At 39.2% G+C, this 20676-nt stretch overlaps 2 protein-coding genes across 2 annotated transcripts in view; both read right to left on the bottom strand.

The window, feature by feature from the left end:
• LOC113494741 (axin) overlaps positions 1–8536 on the bottom strand; it is a 64884-nt gene extending 56348 nt beyond the window's left edge. Inside the window, exon 1 of the mRNA XM_026873184.1 lies at positions 8283–8536. The gene's annotated coding sequence lies outside the window, so the exon portion shown is untranslated. The remainder of the gene's footprint in view (positions 1–8282) is intronic.
• Positions 8537–9717: 1181 nt separating this feature from the next.
• LOC113494733 (TATA-binding protein-associated factor 172) overlaps positions 9718–20676 on the bottom strand; it is a 44335-nt gene continuing 33376 nt past the window's right edge. Inside the window, exons 16-34 of the mRNA XM_026873174.1 lie at positions 20450–20599; positions 19979–20115; positions 19540–19636; positions 19169–19311; positions 18796–19014; positions 18367–18488; positions 17949–18082; positions 17560–17707; positions 17003–17238; positions 16448–16580; positions 15905–16140; positions 15412–15592; positions 14833–15128; positions 14458–14631; positions 13551–13724; positions 13026–13174; positions 12469–12727; positions 12088–12263; positions 9718–12002 (exon numbers count right to left, since the gene is read on the bottom strand). Of these exons, the coding sequence (XP_026728975.1) occupies positions 11729–12002; positions 12088–12263; positions 12469–12727; positions 13026–13174; positions 13551–13724; positions 14458–14631; positions 14833–15128; positions 15412–15592; positions 15905–16140; positions 16448–16580; positions 17003–17238; positions 17560–17707; positions 17949–18082; positions 18367–18488; positions 18796–19014; positions 19169–19311; positions 19540–19636; positions 19979–20115; positions 20450–20599 (3438 nt within the window). The 3' untranslated portion in view covers positions 9718–11728. The remainder of the gene's footprint in view (positions 12003–12087; positions 12264–12468; positions 12728–13025; positions 13175–13550; positions 13725–14457; positions 14632–14832; positions 15129–15411; positions 15593–15904; positions 16141–16447; positions 16581–17002; positions 17239–17559; positions 17708–17948; positions 18083–18366; positions 18489–18795; positions 19015–19168; positions 19312–19539; positions 19637–19978; positions 20116–20449; positions 20600–20676) is intronic.

Here is a 20676-nt window from a genome sequence, read left to right as displayed (position 1 = left end):
GTTTTCAACAATTGCTTGGCCTCGATTTTTATATTGAAAATTACAAATTTCTATCTAGCACACTTCATGAAATACAGCCTAATGACGGTCGAGTCAAAGAGTTAAACGGAGTTCCATTTATCTCTTTGAGCACGGAAACCCTAATAACCTGATATTCTCTTATAAACTACGTTTACCAGTCCGCAATATATGATGGTGCATGAGCTAACGCGGTAGAGTCGAACTTGTCAGGCAATCCCGATAAATACGCGTGAATAAACCGTTGCATCATTTAATAATGAATCATTCTTACCATAGTTACTGTCTTAAAGGCTGTCCCTTTGTTTACTGCTTAGTAAACATAAGAAGTTCCAACCAGAGTTCTAACTGATCCTTCTGCAGGTCGCCTGCCCGCCGACTCTACCCACAACACACCGCGAGTCCGTAACGCGAGCGCACGACGTTTGTGAGCTACTGTTATCAATTAATCAAACCATAGATTCGTCTCACTTCTGTTTTTAGAGCACTTCCTGCGACCGGCGTGACAAGCTTTTTATAAGATGTTTGCAACGGAAACCCAAAATAGGATGAAAAAATCTGACGTACAAACGTTGTTCTACTTGATATATACAGTTTTTTACGTTTAATTTAAAGTATGCAGCCATTCTAGACTCTACAAATGATTGTCCATCGTTAATAGTAATACATGACAGAAACATGAAAGAGGCTTGTTGACAAAAGCTCTTTATCTTTATTTTTACTTTAAGATATATAGGAGTAACACCTATATGTTAATTCCTGCTTTGATTCAATTTACAAGAAATAACACTCTACTCAGCTTTTCGTGGGTGTAAAGTTGACAATTAATTCAACACGAAGAACATATATCAATAGAAAAAAAACATGTGTACACAAAAACCAGTATGTATAGCATTTAATAACCAACAAATCATGAATACTTCCTGTCAGAAAACATGAATGAAAAATATTTTTGAACTCCATTCATAACAACAAAAAAGAAATATCAGAAAACTTACTGATCTAAAGAATTATAATCATATTAATCTCATTGAACTCATAATTTGGTTGTACTCGCAAATCAAGAGTCCTAGATCAAAGCTACATAAAATATCTAAAGATCTACTTCAAAATAATTATTCGAAGCTAAAAAATGTGTGGTTTGGTCGCTCGCAGCTCGTGCGCGGCGGTGGCGGCGCGCCTCGCATCAATGCCAACTTAAGAACTTCAAACTTCTGAATGTGTGAAGTGTCGATTTATGTTCCTTTCCACGGGTGTGACATTTGTCAAGCTTTCGTTAACAGAGCAGAATTTCAATCAAAGCCGAAGCCGCTGCGTCACACTCAATATTCTTGCCAAATTATAAATGTAGTTTGAGCTTGTTACTCCGATTGATCTTGTTTATTACAAATATCTTATGAAACACGCTGTTTTCCAGAAAGATACAAGCTTTGATAATAGAATAAATTATAGCCAACTTGTTACATTTATTTTTGGAAATTGCCTAGAAACTTTGTTCTTTTTTTGAGGTTTCAGTGAAGGTTACCTAAATTCGTAACTGTAAATTTAAGTTCGAAATATGTGGGAATCAAAAATTGGAAAATAAGGATACATATTCTGTTTAGCATTGCAATGTAAGCTCGTATTCTTTGAGGGTTGTCGAAATCTGTCTAGTTGAGGTGCGAGTAACTACGTTGGTGTGGTGACCGGCACTCCAGGGTATCGTTACGCGGCGGCAACGGCGGGCCATACGCGGCGAGAGTGCGATAACGAGCCACTCCACGCCCCGGGCTCCGCGCTAAGCGCACTGATTCCACTGCCACCGTGTCACACACCATCTTACTACACCCCTCTCACAACCAGTCGACTGTGAATGTTACTACACTTGCAATAAATGTCACATCTCTATTGAAACCTAACGACGGCTCCTAGATACATTTTACCGTCATAAAATGTAGAGTTAATTCGATGTTGCAAAGAACGATAAGGAACTGTTGATTTATCAATTTTCTCCTTCAAAGAAAACTGTACAAGAAAAACAGATTATAGAAAACCTCTCTTATTTCTCACTGTAATCTTTTCAAAGCTCGTCGCTTTGCAAGAAAACCTTTGGCAAAAACTTCAAATAAATATAAATACTGAGAGCATCATACAGTAAACAAGACAAGTGTAGTGTTGGCGAACGATCATAAGTTTTAATTCGTTGATTGCTACCGGCGGCACTTTAATTCTGTGATCTGTAAACCCGATCCATTAATTCAATTAGATTAACAAAGGAATTTTCAAAGGACTAAACTTTTGACTTTGATCGTCCATTGCAGCTAATTGGGAAACGTTATTTGTCAAAGCTGATTCGGTTAATGAGGCGTTGTGTAACTGTCACGTCGCTCACTCAATGTCTGTCAGACACTATTATCATATAACAGAGAGCCGCCACATGTTCGTAAAACTCAGCTTTATTTACATGATACGTGAACGTGTTTCAATGAGATTCCGTTTGCATGCATTTTGTGAAGTTAATGACGTTATAAACTTCCGAACTGTGAAACAATACATGGATCGCTACGTTTCAAACGATCGTGATACAGTCATCTTGATCGTTCATTTACATTACGTCATATGCACAACAAATTATAATATCTCTCTTTATTTTTGTAGTAACTATCGTGTGGATGATTCATATTTAAATACATAATGCAACGGTTTACTCAAGCATGTTTATTGAGATTTCCCGTCTAGTTTCGGACCCGCGTTGGTATTAACCTTTTCATTATTCAAAAATAATATTTCTTTAATTATTGAGAGGCTGTATTTTTGTTTCGTTGTATTAATTTAAAAAAATATTTTTAAACTACGCTGGTAGATAGTAATAGAAGTCAAAATATTGTAATATAAGTCAAAACGAATGCAAAAAGTCACACGGAACTAAATTCAATTTTTCTTGTACAAAAAAAATACCAGTAAACAGACAGAAATAATCATAGATTGTTGTTAGTACAGTATATATTCAAAACTTGGAGATGTCAAAGTTTTAAACTCGTAAATTTAATCTACTAAAGAGTACCACCGTCAGACACGCCGAGATCATCATAAAATCATTGTAAAAGAATTGCAAAACCTTATTTTAGTTTTGTTTATTCGTTATTTTTTCACGAAAAACTTTAAAAACTAAATATGGCAGGAGGCATTCGAAATGGCAACGGATGTTTTTACTGTGGAGAAGCTAATATTGAAAATAGAGTGTATTAATACTTCTTGGCTATTATTGGAAGTAATTGCTTTTATCTATCGTGATTCGATTGCAAGCAATTTTCTGTTGAGAAACCAATACCTAAGACGTTAGTTATTTTTAATTTGGCAGTGCCTGCAACAATGGCACGTAGGCAGTCTCCTTATTGGGTTCGGCACGCGGCAGATACAAACGTCCTCGGTCTCTAATGCTGTGTAATTGGCGTGTTCGCTCCTAGACGTAGCTGTTTAGTGCACTCCGCACGAGAGCTATCGGCCGCAGCCTCGATCACTGCACATTGTTACGGTAAAAGGTATTTCTCAAGCTAATTGATTGTTGTCCTACAGTGCACTGGACAAGAAAAATGCAATTAATTTTGTTCCCCTTAAAAAACACAGAGATAGACTCACGGCGGCATTTTGTTTATAACACACAAACTATTATTATCCTATCACGAATGTTTTAATAACATGACAATCGTAAAATTTGATCTGAGCCGCAATATTATTTATCAAGCCTTATCGTCTAATACATAATAAAGATTTCACATAATTGCTCTATTTTGCAAGTTATGTTTTAACCTTTTAAGATATCTCAAAGAACTTAAGAAGCCGCTAAAATGGTAAGTAGGTAATTCGATTGATATCAGCAATTTGTAGAGTAGGTAGTTTCAAGGTTAGACAATAACCTAAGACAGATGTCATATCCGCTTAGATCAAAGCCCCCAGCTAGTTAAATATATAATATGGGCTCTTGAGCATATATCAAAGCGAATTGTAATTAGTATACCCGATACGCGGTATTAGCTTTGTGTCAACCAATACAAGACACTCGTGTTTCTAGTTACGTCCACTTGCCTGTGTTCCCATTATTGGGTCGTTACATAGCTACATGTGTACCACAAACGCATCCAGTACACAGACGTCTCAGTTCAATATCAACAGTACACAAGCGCGGCAGAGGGCCGTCTGTCGACGCAACGGTCTACGCCTCAAGTGACACTAGACATCGGCAGCTCAAAGGCGAGTGTTTGCCCCTTTGTCTTACCGGGCAATTAGTGCAGTCCGTTCATTTAATTCTATCGGTCGATTAGCAACGGAGCCAGGTGGCCATTAATTGTTCGCCGCCAATTTGCGTACGGTCCCTGGTTGGGCGCCAGTCACGGCGACACAAAGTGGACTAGATAGCGCGGCGATTCGATTTGATATCACGTGCGCATAGCGAGATGAATATTACTTATGTGGACATCGCAAGAGATGATAGTTCTATATGATTTTATTTTATATAGACATTTGTGGCTACTTTGATTCTGCAATCTTGTCTTTACATGAATATAGCGAGAAACTACTTTGAAAGATTAAACCTTACTAAGTAAATGTGATTCTAATTCAGCTCACAGTTACTGAGTGCAGAATTCTTTGAATTTACGGTCCCGCTCTGATATTTATCTTGGCCATCAGAAAAAGTTGGGAACTTGGCGGATCAGGCCGGGTGGCCCGCATGCAGACATCTTACTAACTTTTACGTTACATGATTGGATGAAATCATTGGATTGGACACCGATAACCAAAACTTTTTAAATTCTTAAAAGAGACTAATGATTTTTACCGATATTATTTTCACATTTTGCATTTTGTGACTAATATAAATGCATTTCAGAGTGAACCCAAAAAACTACATCATTCTTAGTCACGTCAGACTTATCTTTGAAACATACATACAGACCTCATTTCAAATAGAAAAGTAATCACAGACATCAAGAGTAATAAGCCACAGTTTAAATACAGAAAAGCCTTTAAATATCGGACAAATACTAGAAATTAAGTCGTCGAGAGCTCAGACAACCAAAAAAGACCTTTTAAATACTTCCTACTCACTTTGAGTCCACTACTTCTCGTTGGCAAGCCGGCAAAGGACAGTAAGTCTCACTTCTGCGACAAAGCTATGAATCGTCCCCTTTAGCGATCTCACTCGATTCAGGCAATTACTGAAAGGTCGCAACCGCCTTCGGTTGCCGGCTTCTATTGAATTAACTCAACATTATAAGATGTGTTTTTCAAAAGAGTCTCTTACATATTTTATTTTTATGAGAGCTTCTGCTTAATGTACTTACCTTTGCAGCTCACACTAGATTAGTTTATTTCGGAGAAACCCTTTACGATACAAAGAGGACGCTGGATAAAACGGTGACAAAAGTTCTACAAACAAGATACGCCAAAGGATTTTTGGAAAACGTAATTTAATTAAAGTATTCCTTTAATATTACGTTACGTATTCAAAGGTATTATTTTTAAAGTTATTACGTAACATTCATAGCCATGATACACTTAATTAATTAATGACTATTGCGTGTTACTGGTTGTAATTAGTATCTTAAATTTAAGTAAAAGGTCAAAAAGCTGAATGAAAATTGTCAGGATATAATTTGTAAAAAAAAGAGAAAAGAAAGAGATACCGCTCGGCAGTTACCTACATGACTCAAATGCCAATAGATGTTTAATTAAAACCTGGAAAACATTTTATTGCTAACTTAATTAAAATGTAGGCAATATTAAAAAATAAATATGGCAAATAAAAATGTCAAGTATAAAACGAAGATAAATAAACACAAAATAAAATTATAGCAAATAAATTATCCGTAGAGTCAATTAAAAATATAAAACGCGATATACCATCAGTATATTTTAGTCGAGTCAAATTAAGGGGAGATAAGAATCTAGTAAAATTATAATATCGTATTTTTCGTAATAGCATCAAAGCGGGCGGCGGCGCGCGGCGGTTGCGACGTTGTTCCGCGGCCCGCCGGTATTAGCGCACTGTCGCATCTTCTGAGGGCGGCGAGATCAAAGGATAGGTACACAGTAACCGCTCCCATTGATGTCGCGCACAAAGGGAATTGATTGTTGCAAACCGGTTTTTTTTTTAAAGAGACGTATTGATGACACATTGTGTTTTTTTATTGTTTTACGCTCATGTTTACAATGTACAATATTGCTGGTAGAGTGGGCGAGTGTTTTAACAATAAATTCTATTGTATTGTGTTTGAAACAAGTTTTTATTTGAATTTCATTGATATTTGACACATCGTGTGCTACATGTGTGTCTGAAGACTAACGCGAATTGATTTATAATGATAATAATTATTTTTCGAAAGTACAATATTTGTAAAGACAAGTTTGCTGTAGTTTTATAGTTCAATGTAAGGCTGGGTGTACATATTTTTGCACGCCTTTGAGCTATTTGGCTTTACAAGGTGTGATCACAAACTTGATTGTGGATGAAAAAAGTAATATTAGTAGGTACTGATATTTCAAAGACAAGGAATATAAAAAAACCTATATAATATTTTATAACTCATTATAATATTCAGACCAGTAAATCAGTTTTCGAATCATTGAAAACTAGCCGTTACTCGCGGCTTCGCCCACCTCGATGGCGGCGGCAGTTGCAGAAACGTGTTAAGCATTGTAGTTTATTGTACCAAGGTGTAATCTGCTACCATACTAAATTTCATCGAAAGTGGTCTAGCTGTTTAAGCATGAAAAAGTCACAAACGCATTGACATAATTATTGTGATAAAAAACGAAATTCAATGTTTAAGCTTTCTTAAAAAAGTTCTTACATTAATTACCCTTAAAAAAAATGTCACTAAGAAAAAAGTTTGTCAAACAGTTATTATTACCTACCTGTTAGATTTTTAATATTTGTGAGACTACCAAACTGTAGTGGATCAATGATAACAACACTATCAGTCTACATAGGTCTACTAATATAACTTTATAACCACAATATTTATTTAACTGATTACAGTTATTGACAGTCTAGACCATCAATTATGTTTATAGTACATAGTAAATTTTGATATTTTGTTACATTATATGGGAGGAGGGGTTCGGCAGCATCAATCTGAAGGATGTTGTTTTCATCATCATCATCATTAGCCCATTGGCTGCTTATTGTTGTTGTTTAAATATTTTGATATAAATACATAAAAATAGTAGTTTATTAAGTGTGAATAGCCATACAAAAGGTTGAAACTAGATCTTTGGTACATAGTTTTAATATTGGTTTTGATAATTATTACTATCGATAATTGTTTGCTACATTTATCATTAGTAATAATTGCAGTAATCGTATTAAAAAGTAAATTTATTCTTGTTTCATTGTTTTTTTTTATTTGTATGAATATGAATATATTTTCTATACTCAATAATATTGAAAAGTTTATGGCTCAAAATGATATGGAATAAAATTGTAAAGAACTGTAAATCAAGTTAGCATAGGTAGTCAAATTTTCATCATAAAATATAAAAAGAACTTTAAAAATATACTTAGAAATACTTCTAGTATATTAAACTGTTATGCCTTTCCTCCATTCCATTCTGGCCAAAAATATAGGTATATGAAACTAATAATGTATTTGTTTCACTTTTAAAAACTTTTGATTCCGAAAAACTTTTAGTAAAATAATTATAACTTTCAAAAATAACTTTATAAACATAATAAAAGCATGTTAAGAGTAGTGACACACTAGTGCCAAGGAATCAACAATGCAGTGTGTAATAATAAAGTTGTGTAGTGACAACCTTTATTGCAGCTAAATGCATCCAATTCATAGAACTCAACAACACAACAACAACAAAACCCAATTCTCAATATCATGATGCATGTTTATATAAATAGAGTTACATCTCTCTAACCAAAGAGATCCTCTCACACATGTAAAAATATGAGGTCACTAGGTAAGTAGGTAGCTACTTCACAAGTTTGTAAACAAAAACTTTTTGAAAGCGACTTCCCGTCACGAAATAACCAAAATCCGCTGGCTATTCCAGTTACAATAACAAAACTTACACGAACGTCTTGATACAACCAAGACAAGATCCTAACCTTACAGTGAATTATTTATAACTATTACCTACCTGTGTGTACTTCATTTTGCAACGAATATACTATTTGGAGCTAATTGTAACTTGTTGGGACAATATAACTCACGACATTGTCAGAAATGTTAATTTTAGAAGTCGTAATAACAGAATAAGCATCACTTTCTTACCTCGTTGACACCTGAACTCCAAAGTGATCCGAGAGTTCGTTACAACTTCACACACAAAACTTTAAACTTTTGACGTTCAGTATTTACACTAGACAATATAAACACACTACAAGTTAGTTTATTTCAAGTCTTTCAACTTACAAACAAGCTGATAACAACATTTTCACGTAGAAAACAAAAATTATTCACACGCTTGACGTCGCCTTCGCCATGGTGTTGATGCACATTGGCGGTCTCTCGCGGCTTGTTTCTGAACTAACAATGTCACGTTTCTTTCAACGCAAACCTAATTGACATTCATGCGATATGAAGTTGAAAAGAATAAATTCTACTCTCGTACCGAAGCATGATGCTGTTACTATTATTTGTTATACTATCACTTCAGTGAAAAGGTTAAAGTAGCAAAAAAAATTAAACGCTAGAGTTTATTTCAATAAACGAGGTTAGCTCAGGGTAGATGGGAAAGGGTTGATTCGAATTGAAAAAAATAAAAATGTACTCTGTAATTTGTTTGAATGGTCAAGTATCAACTCTGGAAAAGAGGGCTTAGCTACGAAATTGAATCTCTGTACTTTTAGTTTAGAAGAAACAGAAACATTGTTGATTTTGTCGATTTTCTTTTAATATTGTAATTGAAGGTTAAAGTTTCTAGAGGCACTATTAGATTTATTAAAATCTCGTCTGATTCTTGATATAAGTAACATAATATGTCAGAAATGCTAAATAGTTAAAAATATCTAGGTCTTCAGAAAGCCAACCCAAAAACTCAGGAAAATTCCCGGAACTAACTAATTCGTACTGATTTATGAACGGTGATGGCCATTTCGCCTTTAAAATAGTGCAATTTTACCAACAAAGGTGCAGCCAAACCTAACGCCCTGTGCGCTGAAGGTGTCTACGGTTTAATACCGATTTAATTTATTTTAACTGAGTATTGCAATAGCCATTATTTTAAACGGCCATTATATTTCGGCAAACTGGAAAAGATATTAAAAAAAAATCCTTTATAATCATGTATTTAAAGAATAAATGAATACGTAAAACCCCCGTAGCTACATTTATTTAATTAAACGGAAATATAATACAGTCAAGTGCCAGTTTCAATCGCGGCACTGGGGGTTCTATAAAAATAAGCTGATCAATAAAAAAGCAAATTAGTTGAGTGACAAATAAGTTTATAGGTATCCACCCTCAATTTTTTTTTACAACGACCAAGAAGGCGGTTGGACGTTCAGACCATTGGGGTTCGGAACACTAGAAATAAATATATTTCATCTGTTACACAAATGGGTGATGAATAAAACCTCCTTTTCCGATTATTTAGATATTAAAATAAAACAGTACCTTAGCATAGGTGAAATAACAATTTTGATTGTAAAAATAATGACTGGTTTACCGAAAAGAAAGTAAAGAGAAAGTAAAATGAGTACACCAATTACAAAAAATGCTTTATTTTTATCCAGACAGTAGACCAACATAGATTTACTACAAATAGACTGGAAGTACGTGCGATTTTGCCACTCATCACACAAAAGTATTACGAAACATGAATTCACAGACTTAAACTTAGTGAATTTTGACAAAATCTTTAACAATAAAATATTTATACACAAAATACAAGAGAATAGCGAATTAACTGTTTTGCTTGTAAAAAATCACGCATGAATATAGAACAAAACATCATTCTTTTATTTATTCATTAGTGCTTTATGTTGAGCAGGTACTGAACAGCAAACAAAAAACATTCAAATCTAAATATAAACACCAGCGACGCTGCGCCACACTAAAAACTACAAAAATGACTAAAGCAGCATGACTGTTCCTTATAACGCTACAATAATAAATAAATTATTCAATCATAGAGAAAAATCAAATCATGAGGTAAATTCTTACACAAGGAACCTTACATTTGAATAGCTTACAGAATGAACTACTAAGTGTTTACGTAAGTATTGAGTAAATAAATATTTGTATAACAATAGGGGGCCAGTGATGTTTATGACAGTCACAACTACATTATTTTGGCTTGATCACCTAATTAATTAATACAAGTTGATAATATATTAAATTTTCTAAATAACTAAATGATGCAATGGTAAGAATGCTATCTATCAATTTAGCTTTGAACTTTAAGAAAGTTTGTAACTACATGTAATTTACTTAAACAATCAGTAGGGATTGATTAGTGTAAGAAAGGTTTAGATATTTTGCGATTTTAAGAGTACTTAATACTAATCAATCCCTAACAATTGTTTATGACCAAGTTCAAAAATGTATAAATAAGTAACATTATAATCATGAACTTTCTACGGATATTTCGTTCAAATCAAACAATGACTACCATGATCTTCATTCGTAATCAACTTTACTTTTAATTGCAGAAAGTTATTGAATACTCGTTACAGACTATTTCATAATAGTATGGTTATACATACAGCTAAAGTAGTACCGAACACTTATAAAATGTATCTCATCAGATATAATTGACTGATATCGAAAGCTCAAGTGTGATGGACTCGTTGTATGAAAGTGAAATAGACTGTAAATTTACAAAATGCTACACTACTGCGTGTATCGTCACACGTGTGTATAATAAAACTAGTCTAAGAACTACACAATTTTAAGAAATACAAGATTCATAGAACATTACTAAGGCAACTTTCTAAAGCTGTCTGGGTCTACAACTATCACTACTAGAATGGTCAGCCTCTTCAAACATAGCAACCTCCCAACAAAGCGTGGGCTTTGTAGGAAGGTCAACGTTAGGACTGCGGTGGTCTTGCGATAAGCTTTGGTAGTCACGACAAACGGAGTCGAGCAAATGGATAAGCCATGTATGGTACATGGAATGTTCGACACTCATTACCACTACACATTATGTTGTGTACATGAAAGAAGTATAAAAATGTCTCAACGTCGATTGGTCGTGCGTCGTCTTGTCACTACCACCACAGCCCAACTCAGTACAAGGTAAATCAATTTGGCTACACCAAAATCGAACACATCCTAAAGCTATATATTTATCAAATGAAATACGTTTTAATCTTACGATTAGAATGCATTGTATCGCTTATATTGAATCACTTATGCATTTTAGATATTGGCACACAACTTGAACAGAAAGGTGGGTATAACGCAGCTTATTACCCAATCTAGGACTTATTTAGACTGAAAAACTGATCGCGCTAATATGCGAAATATTTGAAAATAAAATTGAACAGTAATTATAATGTTTCAAGTTGCTAGCTCTAAATTATTATGTCGGTTGGACTTGGTCAGGTCACTATCGAAAAAAAAAAATTGTTTTTGCTTTTAACCAGATTCCAGCTGCCAGGTTAATGGGCCATGGCCTATAAACGGGTTCGAGAGCCCACCAAAAAGTTGACCATGCAGCTGCTAGAATATTGGGTGACAATGACTTAAATTGCAGTTACCAACTTGAAGGGTTAAGCGCTCATTTTGTTCAGTCCTTTAATAAAGTTGGTCATGTCGTACTCCTCTTCGTACTGTTTGTCGTCCCAGAGGTCTGGCAGTGTCTCCAGCACGGACTTGGAGCCAGAAGGTCCCGCCTGTTGTTGCTGCTGCTGTTGCTGCGGAGTCTGCGCGTTACTGCTGGACAAGTTGAACAGGTCGAGCAGCTGGTCGGTGCCCATTGTCTCCATTGCTGCGTTCTCGCTGCTTATTACAGTGTTCGCCGTGAGTAGCTTGAATTTTTGTAATCTGTGGAAGTTATTTAGGTCGTTAGACTACTGAAATAACGAATGAGCATTTTTTTAAGATTCAAGTTGTTTTATGACAGTCTTACCCCATAATCTTCTCCTCGAGCGTATCACGAGTGATGAGGCGGTAGACGTTGACGACCTTCTTTTGTCCGATACGATGAGCGCGGTCCATCGCTTGCAAGTCCTTCATGGGGTTCCAGTCATGTTCCACAAAAATCACAGTATCCGCTCCAGTTAGGTTCAGACCGAGACCGCCCACCTGTTGAGTTATAAGGATTACATTCATGTCAATAATAATTAAATCAATTAAAGGTTTAAATTGTGAGGTACATGTCCGGTTAAAAAACCTCTTTTTAGTAAACCTTGATAGACAAACTGATGAAGTCAAAAAGTCGTGAGTCAAGCCGTGTAAGTCTCCCACCATATGTATAACTATAGAACAGAAGTTATAAAACAGATCTTACGGCTGTAGTGAGTAGCAGCAGATCAATGGACACGTCGTTATTGAACCGCGTGACGAGTTCGTGCCTCTTGTGCGGCGGCACGCTGCCGTCCAGGCGCAGGTAGGTGACGGCCGGCAGGTGGCGCTTCAGCAGGTCGTGCTCCACTATGTCCAGCATCTTCTTGAGCTGGCAGAACACGAGCGCGCGGTGCTGGGACACTACCACTTCGGGCTCTGCGTCAGACGCCGTGGTACCGATGCCGCAGTCGAGGAGGAGTTGTCTGGAGATTCAATTAACATTTTATATAACAAAAGTAAAGAATATTCTTATGTGATTGAAACTAAAATAAATAAGCAACTTTAAAATCACAGAGATTTTCTATTCGAAATCACGATTGGGCTTTACTCACGTAAATCCAAATGCATTCAAAGTCATATATTTACAGGTGTCAACGTTTTAAAACAGTATGTTTGCTTTAGCTTTAGTGTATTATTATTTCTGAATCATCTCTTACATATAAAAAGCTTGCAATAAAACTATGTCCTATACTACTGATAATGGCTGTATGTGTGTCTTACTTGAGCGCGGGCAGCTTGGCGGAGTGGTTGATGTCGTGCAGCGAGGAGTTCTGCTGCTGCAGCTGCGCGGCGATGGCGCGCGCCGCCGGGTGCTCCGCGGTCAGGACCAGCTTCGGGTGGTTGCACACGTTCTGCAGGTAGTGCAGCGCCTAGCGACAAACACCATGCATCATTACATATGAAAAAAACTCATCTACTGATTAAGATTTCCGTATATTTTCTTTGTTAGATTGACTGTGTAACTATAATACTCAACTATATCACACATTACTGCGGTAACAAATCGAACTTAACCACTTCGCTGTCCCACAAATAGACACAGTAGTTAAACAAGATAAAAGATCACATATAAGTCACGAGACGGGAGGGAAATGTTTAATGTAATATAATCCCTAATTTTACATGAGTTGGAGTTAATAGAAATGTCTCATTAAGATCACGATACATAGCAATATAAAGTGGTCAATTAATTAAAATAAAATGGCATCTAGCTATGGCAATACGGCACAGCGTCTAGGTACACACCTGGAAGACGTGCGTGTGGTTTGAGGCGATCCCGTGAGGCATGTGCTCCTTGGACAGGTCCTCATACAAGCGCCGCTGCAGCGGGCTCAGATCACAGTAGTAGTCTTGCGTGATCTTAGGAGGCAGCTCCTTTAGAACATCCTCCTTTACACGACGCAACAGGAATGGTAACACCTAGGATACAAAAAAAAATAAGATACGTTGCGTAAATATTTTTGGAGCATTATAAAATGACGGTTTTTACTTTGTACTAGTTTTAGAGTTTTATTTTGTTTATGGATGCCGCCAGGATGGGCCGCGAGCAGCGCGCCGTGAACTGTAGTGTACCTGTCGGTGCAGCGCCTCGCAGGCGAGCGCGCCGGCCTGCAGCTGGTGCGGCGTGGCCTTGGCGTCGCGCGCCGCCAGGATGGGCCGCGAGTAGCGCGCCGTGAACTGTAGTGTACCTGTCGGTGCAGCGCCTCGCAGGCGAGCGCGCCGGCCTGCAGCTGGTGCGGCGTGGCCTTGGCGTCGCGCGCCGCCAGGATGGGCCGCGAGTAGCGCGCCGTGAACTGTAGTGTACCTGTCGGTGCAGCGCCTCGCAGGCGAGCGCGCCGGCCTGCAGCTGGTGCGGCGTGGCCTTGGCGTCGCGCGCCGCCAGGATGGGCCGCGAGTAGCGCGCCGTGAACTGTAGTGTACCTGTCGGTGCAGCGCCTCGCAGGCGAGCGCGCCGGCCTGCAGCTGGTGCGGCGTGGCCTTGGCGTCGCGCGCCGCCAGGATGGGCCGCGAGTAGCGCGCCGTGAACTGTAGTGTACCTGTCGGTGCAGCGCCTCGCAGGCGAGCGCGCCGGCCTGCAGCTGGTGCGGCGTGGCCTTGGCGTCGCGCGCCGCCAGGATGGGCCGCGAGTAGCGCGCCGTGAACTGTAGTGTACCTGTCGGTGCAGCGCCTCGCAGGCGAGCGCGCCGGCCTGCAGCTGGTGCGGCGTGGCCTTGGCGTCGCGCGCCGCCAGGATGGGCCGCGAGTAGCGCGCCGTGAACTGCCGCTCCGTGCCCAGCAGTCCCGGCATCAGGAAGTCGAACAGCGACCACAGCTCCAGCACGTTGTTCTGCCAACGGTAACACAACGTTGTCAAATTTGTGCAGATACAGTGCAACTAGGATAGAGTTAGGCTGTTTGTTCTCTCGCGGTTCTATCAATCATGCACTACTTTTCATGACCTTTAGACATAACGTATCTGAGTTAAGCAAAGTATTACTGTAAACGTAGCTTTTTGAAATAATTAAACATACAATATTTACTTAATTACCTGTATCGGTGTTCCAGAGAGTATCAGTCTATGATTAGCTACAATCTGTTTGATGGCTTTAAACACCTTCGTCTTGCCGTTCTTAATGACATGTCCTTCATCCAATATGCAGTAATTCCACTTGATACTGCTGAAGAAATCAATATCCTTCCTCACTATATCGTAGGAAGCCACAATGAAGTTGTAGTGCTTCACATGATGTCGTAGACGTTCACGTTCGTACGGTATGCCCACGTACTGTAAGGGTTTCAGGAATTTGGACGGGATGAATTTGTTCACTTCAAATACCCAGTGACCTGTAAAAAAAATAAGTCGTTTTTAGTAATATTAACGAACTTTTTGGCTTACGTACTTGGTGCAGCACAGACGGCACACTTTTTGTATGATCGCGTTTGCGGCGCTCAAAAACTCTGAATAGCGCGCGTGTGCGTTTCTGCATAATATAATGCTTTTATTTAATGATAATAATGTGCTGACTAGTCTCGACGTGCTGATTGGTCAAAAGGAAAATGATTGATTAAACGAGGCTACGCGAGGGCTACAAAGATTAATGTACAAGTAAGTTTGAGTAGTGAGTACCGGTGAGTGTGGGCGGGCACACGACGAGCGAGGGCAGCTGCGGCGCGCGGGCGCGGGCGCGCTCGGCGTGCGAGCCCGCCACCACCACCACGGACTGCAGCGTCTTGCCCAGCCCCATGTCGTCGCACAGCACGCCGTGCAGCTTGTACTCGTACAGGAAGCGCAGCCAGTTCACGCCCGCCTGACCAATGCACACTTTAAGTTAAATCTACGGATACTCTTACGTATCTTTAATGAGTTACATGCAAAAATTCTATATGCTTTCTGAAATGCCTGAAACTTTTATAAACCAATTGGTTCATTTGTTTTATTTCAAGGACAGGTATTAAAAAGCATTACGGGATGAGGAAAATCAAGCAATTCACCTTTTTACGTTGGTGTAAATAAACTCTAATTACACTATAAGTTAAAGGAATTAGAAGACCACTCGACTTATTCATTGATTACATACAGTACATCTACAGAAAACAATACATATTGAATGGAGCATCACCTGTTGATACGACCGTAGCTCAGCCGACACTGGCACAGGTATCTTGTAATCCTTGATAGACTTGGGGTTGAACAGTTGGTCGAGGAACTGTTTGTCGGAGTTCCGTCGCGCGCGCAGCTCGGGCTCGAGGTCGGGCGGGTCGGCGGCCGGCCCGTCCAGCGGCATCAGCTGGATGAGCGACGCGAAGCAACGCGTCGACATGATGCGGACTGCCTCGCAGTGGTCACTCATGCGACCTGCGTACAACAAATATTGCTTATTTATACTTTAATGACAAATCCATGGTGAATTGAATGTTTTTGTACAAATATTTTTGCATTTCGGTTTTACCATAATCGGTCTAGCCGTTTAAGCGTGAAAAGGTAATAAACTGCTAAACGACAAAAAAAATTATTGTGATCAACCTTGTCAAATCTACAAAAATTGTGAAAGGAGTAATTAAAAGTCGCATTTTGTAAAAAGAAAACAATGCTTTATACATACATATACATGCATGGTTTCCTTGTTTTGTTGCATGTTAAAAAATTTAAGAGTGCTAGTTACCGAGTAGCGGCACGACGAGCAGCACGATGTATGGCACTATCTGCAGCTGCAGCGCGTCCACCACCCGCGCCAGCGCCTCCGCCGCGCCGCAACGCACGCTGTCGCTGCGGACGTCGCTCAGGGCGGGCACTAACTGTCAACACGGGTGCCATTAGTATTATAAGGGTGTTATAAACAGTAGAACTTAAAATAAGCAAATGTTTAATTATTTAATGCTTTCATGGGAATTAAACCTGCAAGACATGTAATGTAGTTATTGGATTGATATCATAGAAGCAGTTGGCTATCCACGCAGTAACATTGTACTTTGAAAATTTACATTAAAAAAAAAATACAATAATTATATCAGCGTTTTTCTTTAAAAAAATACCCCCCGCCGTAAGGAATTAAATCCTCTTGACGCGGGAGGTTACACCAAAATACAAATCATATGTACACTGACGCCCGGACTCGGTACAAGCGTTCGTGGATCTCACTTATGCTTGTCCTACATGACGCGCACAATGGGTTTGGGGTGGTGATCTCTACCACTCGGCTATCTATCACAATCATTACCTCCCGCACGACGGTCCGCATGACCCCGGGGTAGCGGGCGCGGCAGAGCGCGGCGAGCGCGCGCGCGGCCATGTGTCGCAGCGCGGTGTGCCTGGCGCGCGCGAGCCCGGCGGCGGCCCGCGCGGCGCCCGCCAGCCGCGCGCGCGCGCCGCCCGCCAGCGCGCCGCACACGGCCTCCACCACCTGCAGGCGGGAGATCAGCTCCTCGCCCGCGCTGCACTCCAGCTGCTCCAACTCTACAACATCGAAACGAACACTGGGCTCAATACACAATCATAATAGGTTACAATCAATGCAAACTTTAAAAAGAACTAAAAAGACGTAATTTTATCTAAACACAACCCAACTTGCTGAATGATAAAACCCTTTAATGACACAAAGAGAAAATAAACGTTAATTATTATTTAAAAAAATACCTATTACCTTTTACCAAAGTTTAAAAGAGAAAATACGACTCGCTCTAAAACATATAATCCTAACGTTACGGGGGATTCACAAACGTTAAAATCACATACACACAAAGTATGAGGTAAACATAACAAAAACTTCTAACTCACCAGTATCAGTCATAACCCTCTCGAGTGGCTCCGATATAAACTCCCAAAGCTTCGGCAACTTCTCTGGTAACTCATCGCCGAAGTATGTTGCCAGGCTCGTCAGAGCCAATGTGGCACCTCGTCTTTGGATCCTTAGTAATTTGCGAGCCTGTAACAATATTAACCATACAAACAAATTATAGAAACAATACTATACAATAAATACTATAAACACGAAAAGATGGATGTTTGAGCGGATTTAGACGAAATGAAGTACACGAAAAGTTTTTAATTAAAGTGTATATGTAAAATATGAAGCTATAAAGAACTGAGCCGTTTCTGTCTTAGACCAACAAACTCCAATAACATTGAGCAGTACTAGTACAACAGTAGGCAGTTCGTGTCCGTACCTCGTCCTCGTGCGGCAGCAGCTGGTCGATGGCGAGCGCGGCGGCGGCGGCGGGCGGGCGGCCGCGCCGCGGCGCTGTCCGCTCCGCGCTGCGCTGCTGCTCCCATAGCGTCAGGATGCCGCTGTACTTGTCCACTGTCACACACGACATTACACATGAATAACGTAATAACTACGTAAAGAATCTATTTGTTTTTAAGCTATTTGTTTATTAGATATATATTTTTTACAACAAGTAAACCAATATTCAATAACAGTAAGGATTGTTTATTGGATTACGTAATCAAGGTGTTTTATTTCCTATCTAAAGCATACATCAAGACCAAAATATTGATTGCAAACTATAAATTTTGTATCATTTTACTTGACATTGGGATTGCTGATAATTGGACGTAAATGAATTGCTATTTAAAACATACATGCTGGAGCCTGCGACACTTGTTCACCCTTGCCCTCGTGTCCGCTGTCACCGCTACCGGAGTCACCGTTCGCTTCCTCTGTACTTTCTAGTGAAATGCGTGGCGTGTACTCTGGATCACACCTACACAAACAAGATAAATATATTACGCTTTAATAACATCTTGATCAACTTCGACTTATCTTTTCAAAATAAATAATATTTATTAAAAAAGGTTTTATTAAATAAAACTAAATGTAAACAAAGATAAGAATAAACGCTTATGGTTTCAGAAAGACCTATTAACACTCAAACCAAATACTGTTGTTTATTTTTACGAGCTACACTCAATAGTTGTCAAAATATCATATGGAACGGCCTCGCAAAGGTCTCTTTCAACTTGATACATTTCAAAAGCATAATTATGCTATGTTGGTTCTTTCCCTCTCACCTCAAGAACGCCTTCAGATTGACCAGCACTTTATTATTCGGACAGGGATCCCTGTTCACGAGCTGCGCCAGTAGCGCGGCTAGTGTATCAGCAGAATTCTGCTGCAACTCCTCAGAAGGCTCCTTCTTGATGCTGTCCATGAGTGGCCGCACCACTGGGTTCAACTTCTCCGGCAAGATGTGCAGGTTCGAGCAAGCGCCCGCTATTGCCGCTTGGACACTACAAGCAAAATATGTAGAAAATTTGAACTGTAAACTAAAAATTATAACTGTAAACTAAAAATTTGAACTGTAAACTAATATTTATTTTTACTAGCCCTGTTCGGTTATTTTTACGGCCCAGTTAAGGAATAACGAATAGATTAAGTACTTACGAGACATTAAGCGATCCTTGTTCAATAGTACACAGATTGACGGCAGTTTGCAGGTTCTTCCGCCTCTCTTCCAGAGTCTGAGCCACTCGTTTGGATTTCATCGCCGCCACCAGCGGTTGCGATACCGTGGTTAGATATGCAACCTATGAAAAAAAAACAATCTTATTTTTCCTTTTTTCTTACTTTATTAACATATTACGGTGTTATTGTATGGTATACTTATAATGTTTTTATGAGTAGAGGGATGTCTTTCTTTTTTTCTCCAGAAGTATAATAGTTACAGGGACTTATCCATGTTAGGGAACATACCATGAAAAGTAAAATGTTAGTAGTAGGTACATAACAATTTATGTATATAAAAAATATGTAACCTGTTCTAGCCTCAATATATTGCTCAACTCTTCACCATCCACGGGCAGCTTATAATGCTTCATCATGGCGTGCAGATCGCGAGCTTCTTGTAGTATTCTGTAGAAATTGATTTAAATGTTCAACAAGTCCATTACACAAATATCAAGTAAATACTGTGTATACTAGACTCATTCGTATAGATCAGAGAGAGAAACTGAAAAACGAGATGCTTTAGAAAGTAGTTCTTGTCAAAGGGATTTAGATCTTATAGCCGTGTGGAAGAACGATGCTTATACCTAAGAATCGTAAGTAAGGTTTTAAAATGTATATTCGTTTCTGTATTTTACTCGACAATATAAAAGACAGCATTTCACCCTAGGGTGCCACATTTTGCTACGCGTCGTTTTTGCATACTTCAATTAATCCGTGTGTACTTGTACTTTTGTTTGCTTTACTAACCTGTTACAGTTAAGCGCAACCTCGTCGTAATAGAGAGCTTGGTTGAGCGCTGTGTGTAACGTGTTTGTTAGTACCGGCGGCGCCAACCTGGATATAAGACTCTCATCTTCGCTGTTTGTGCTGTCTCCCTGTTTTTCCTAAGAAAAGACAAAGCAATAATTAATTATTGGATATAAAAGAGTTAGCTAGTGTTAAAGAAATCGATGCGTGCATGACACGACCCAAAGCAACATTCTCTCCGCTTTGGAGGCAAGTTTCTAGCGAGTAATTAAAGTGATGTACAAAATATAGTTTCCTGATCTGTTCATAAAAAAAGGCTATTGAGACTGAATCAGTTATAAAAAACGCAAATGTAGAAACAAAACCAAAGCTGTAAAACAACGACCAAGTTATATTTGAAACTTATGTTGCCATAACTTGACTATATCTTTGTCTTATTCTGCCTTTACATGTATACTCTTCGCTACCGACCTTATCGTTCTCGTCGGCGTCCCCGTTGCTGTGGCGCAGGGCGGGCGGGAACACGTCGTGTCCACGCGTGTGGCGCGCCCAGGCCGACACCACGAGGCTGGCCACCAGCCGCTGCAGCGCGCTGCCCGACCGCAGGTACACTACCATCACCTGGCGGGACAAGCAAGGAGGTTTTGTTACGTTATGGTAATTACATTTAAGTTAAGCCTTATATTTTAGTAAAAGAT

Source organism: Trichoplusia ni, chromosome 6 (genome assembly GCF_003590095.1).
Source record: "Trichoplusia ni isolate ovarian cell line Hi5 chromosome 6, tn1, whole genome shotgun sequence".
Classification (NCBI taxonomy): Eukaryota; Metazoa; Arthropoda; class Insecta; order Lepidoptera; family Noctuidae; genus Trichoplusia; species Trichoplusia ni.
The sequence above is the reverse complement of the archived record's forward strand: the minus strand, read 5'-3'. Positions and strand labels throughout refer to the sequence as shown.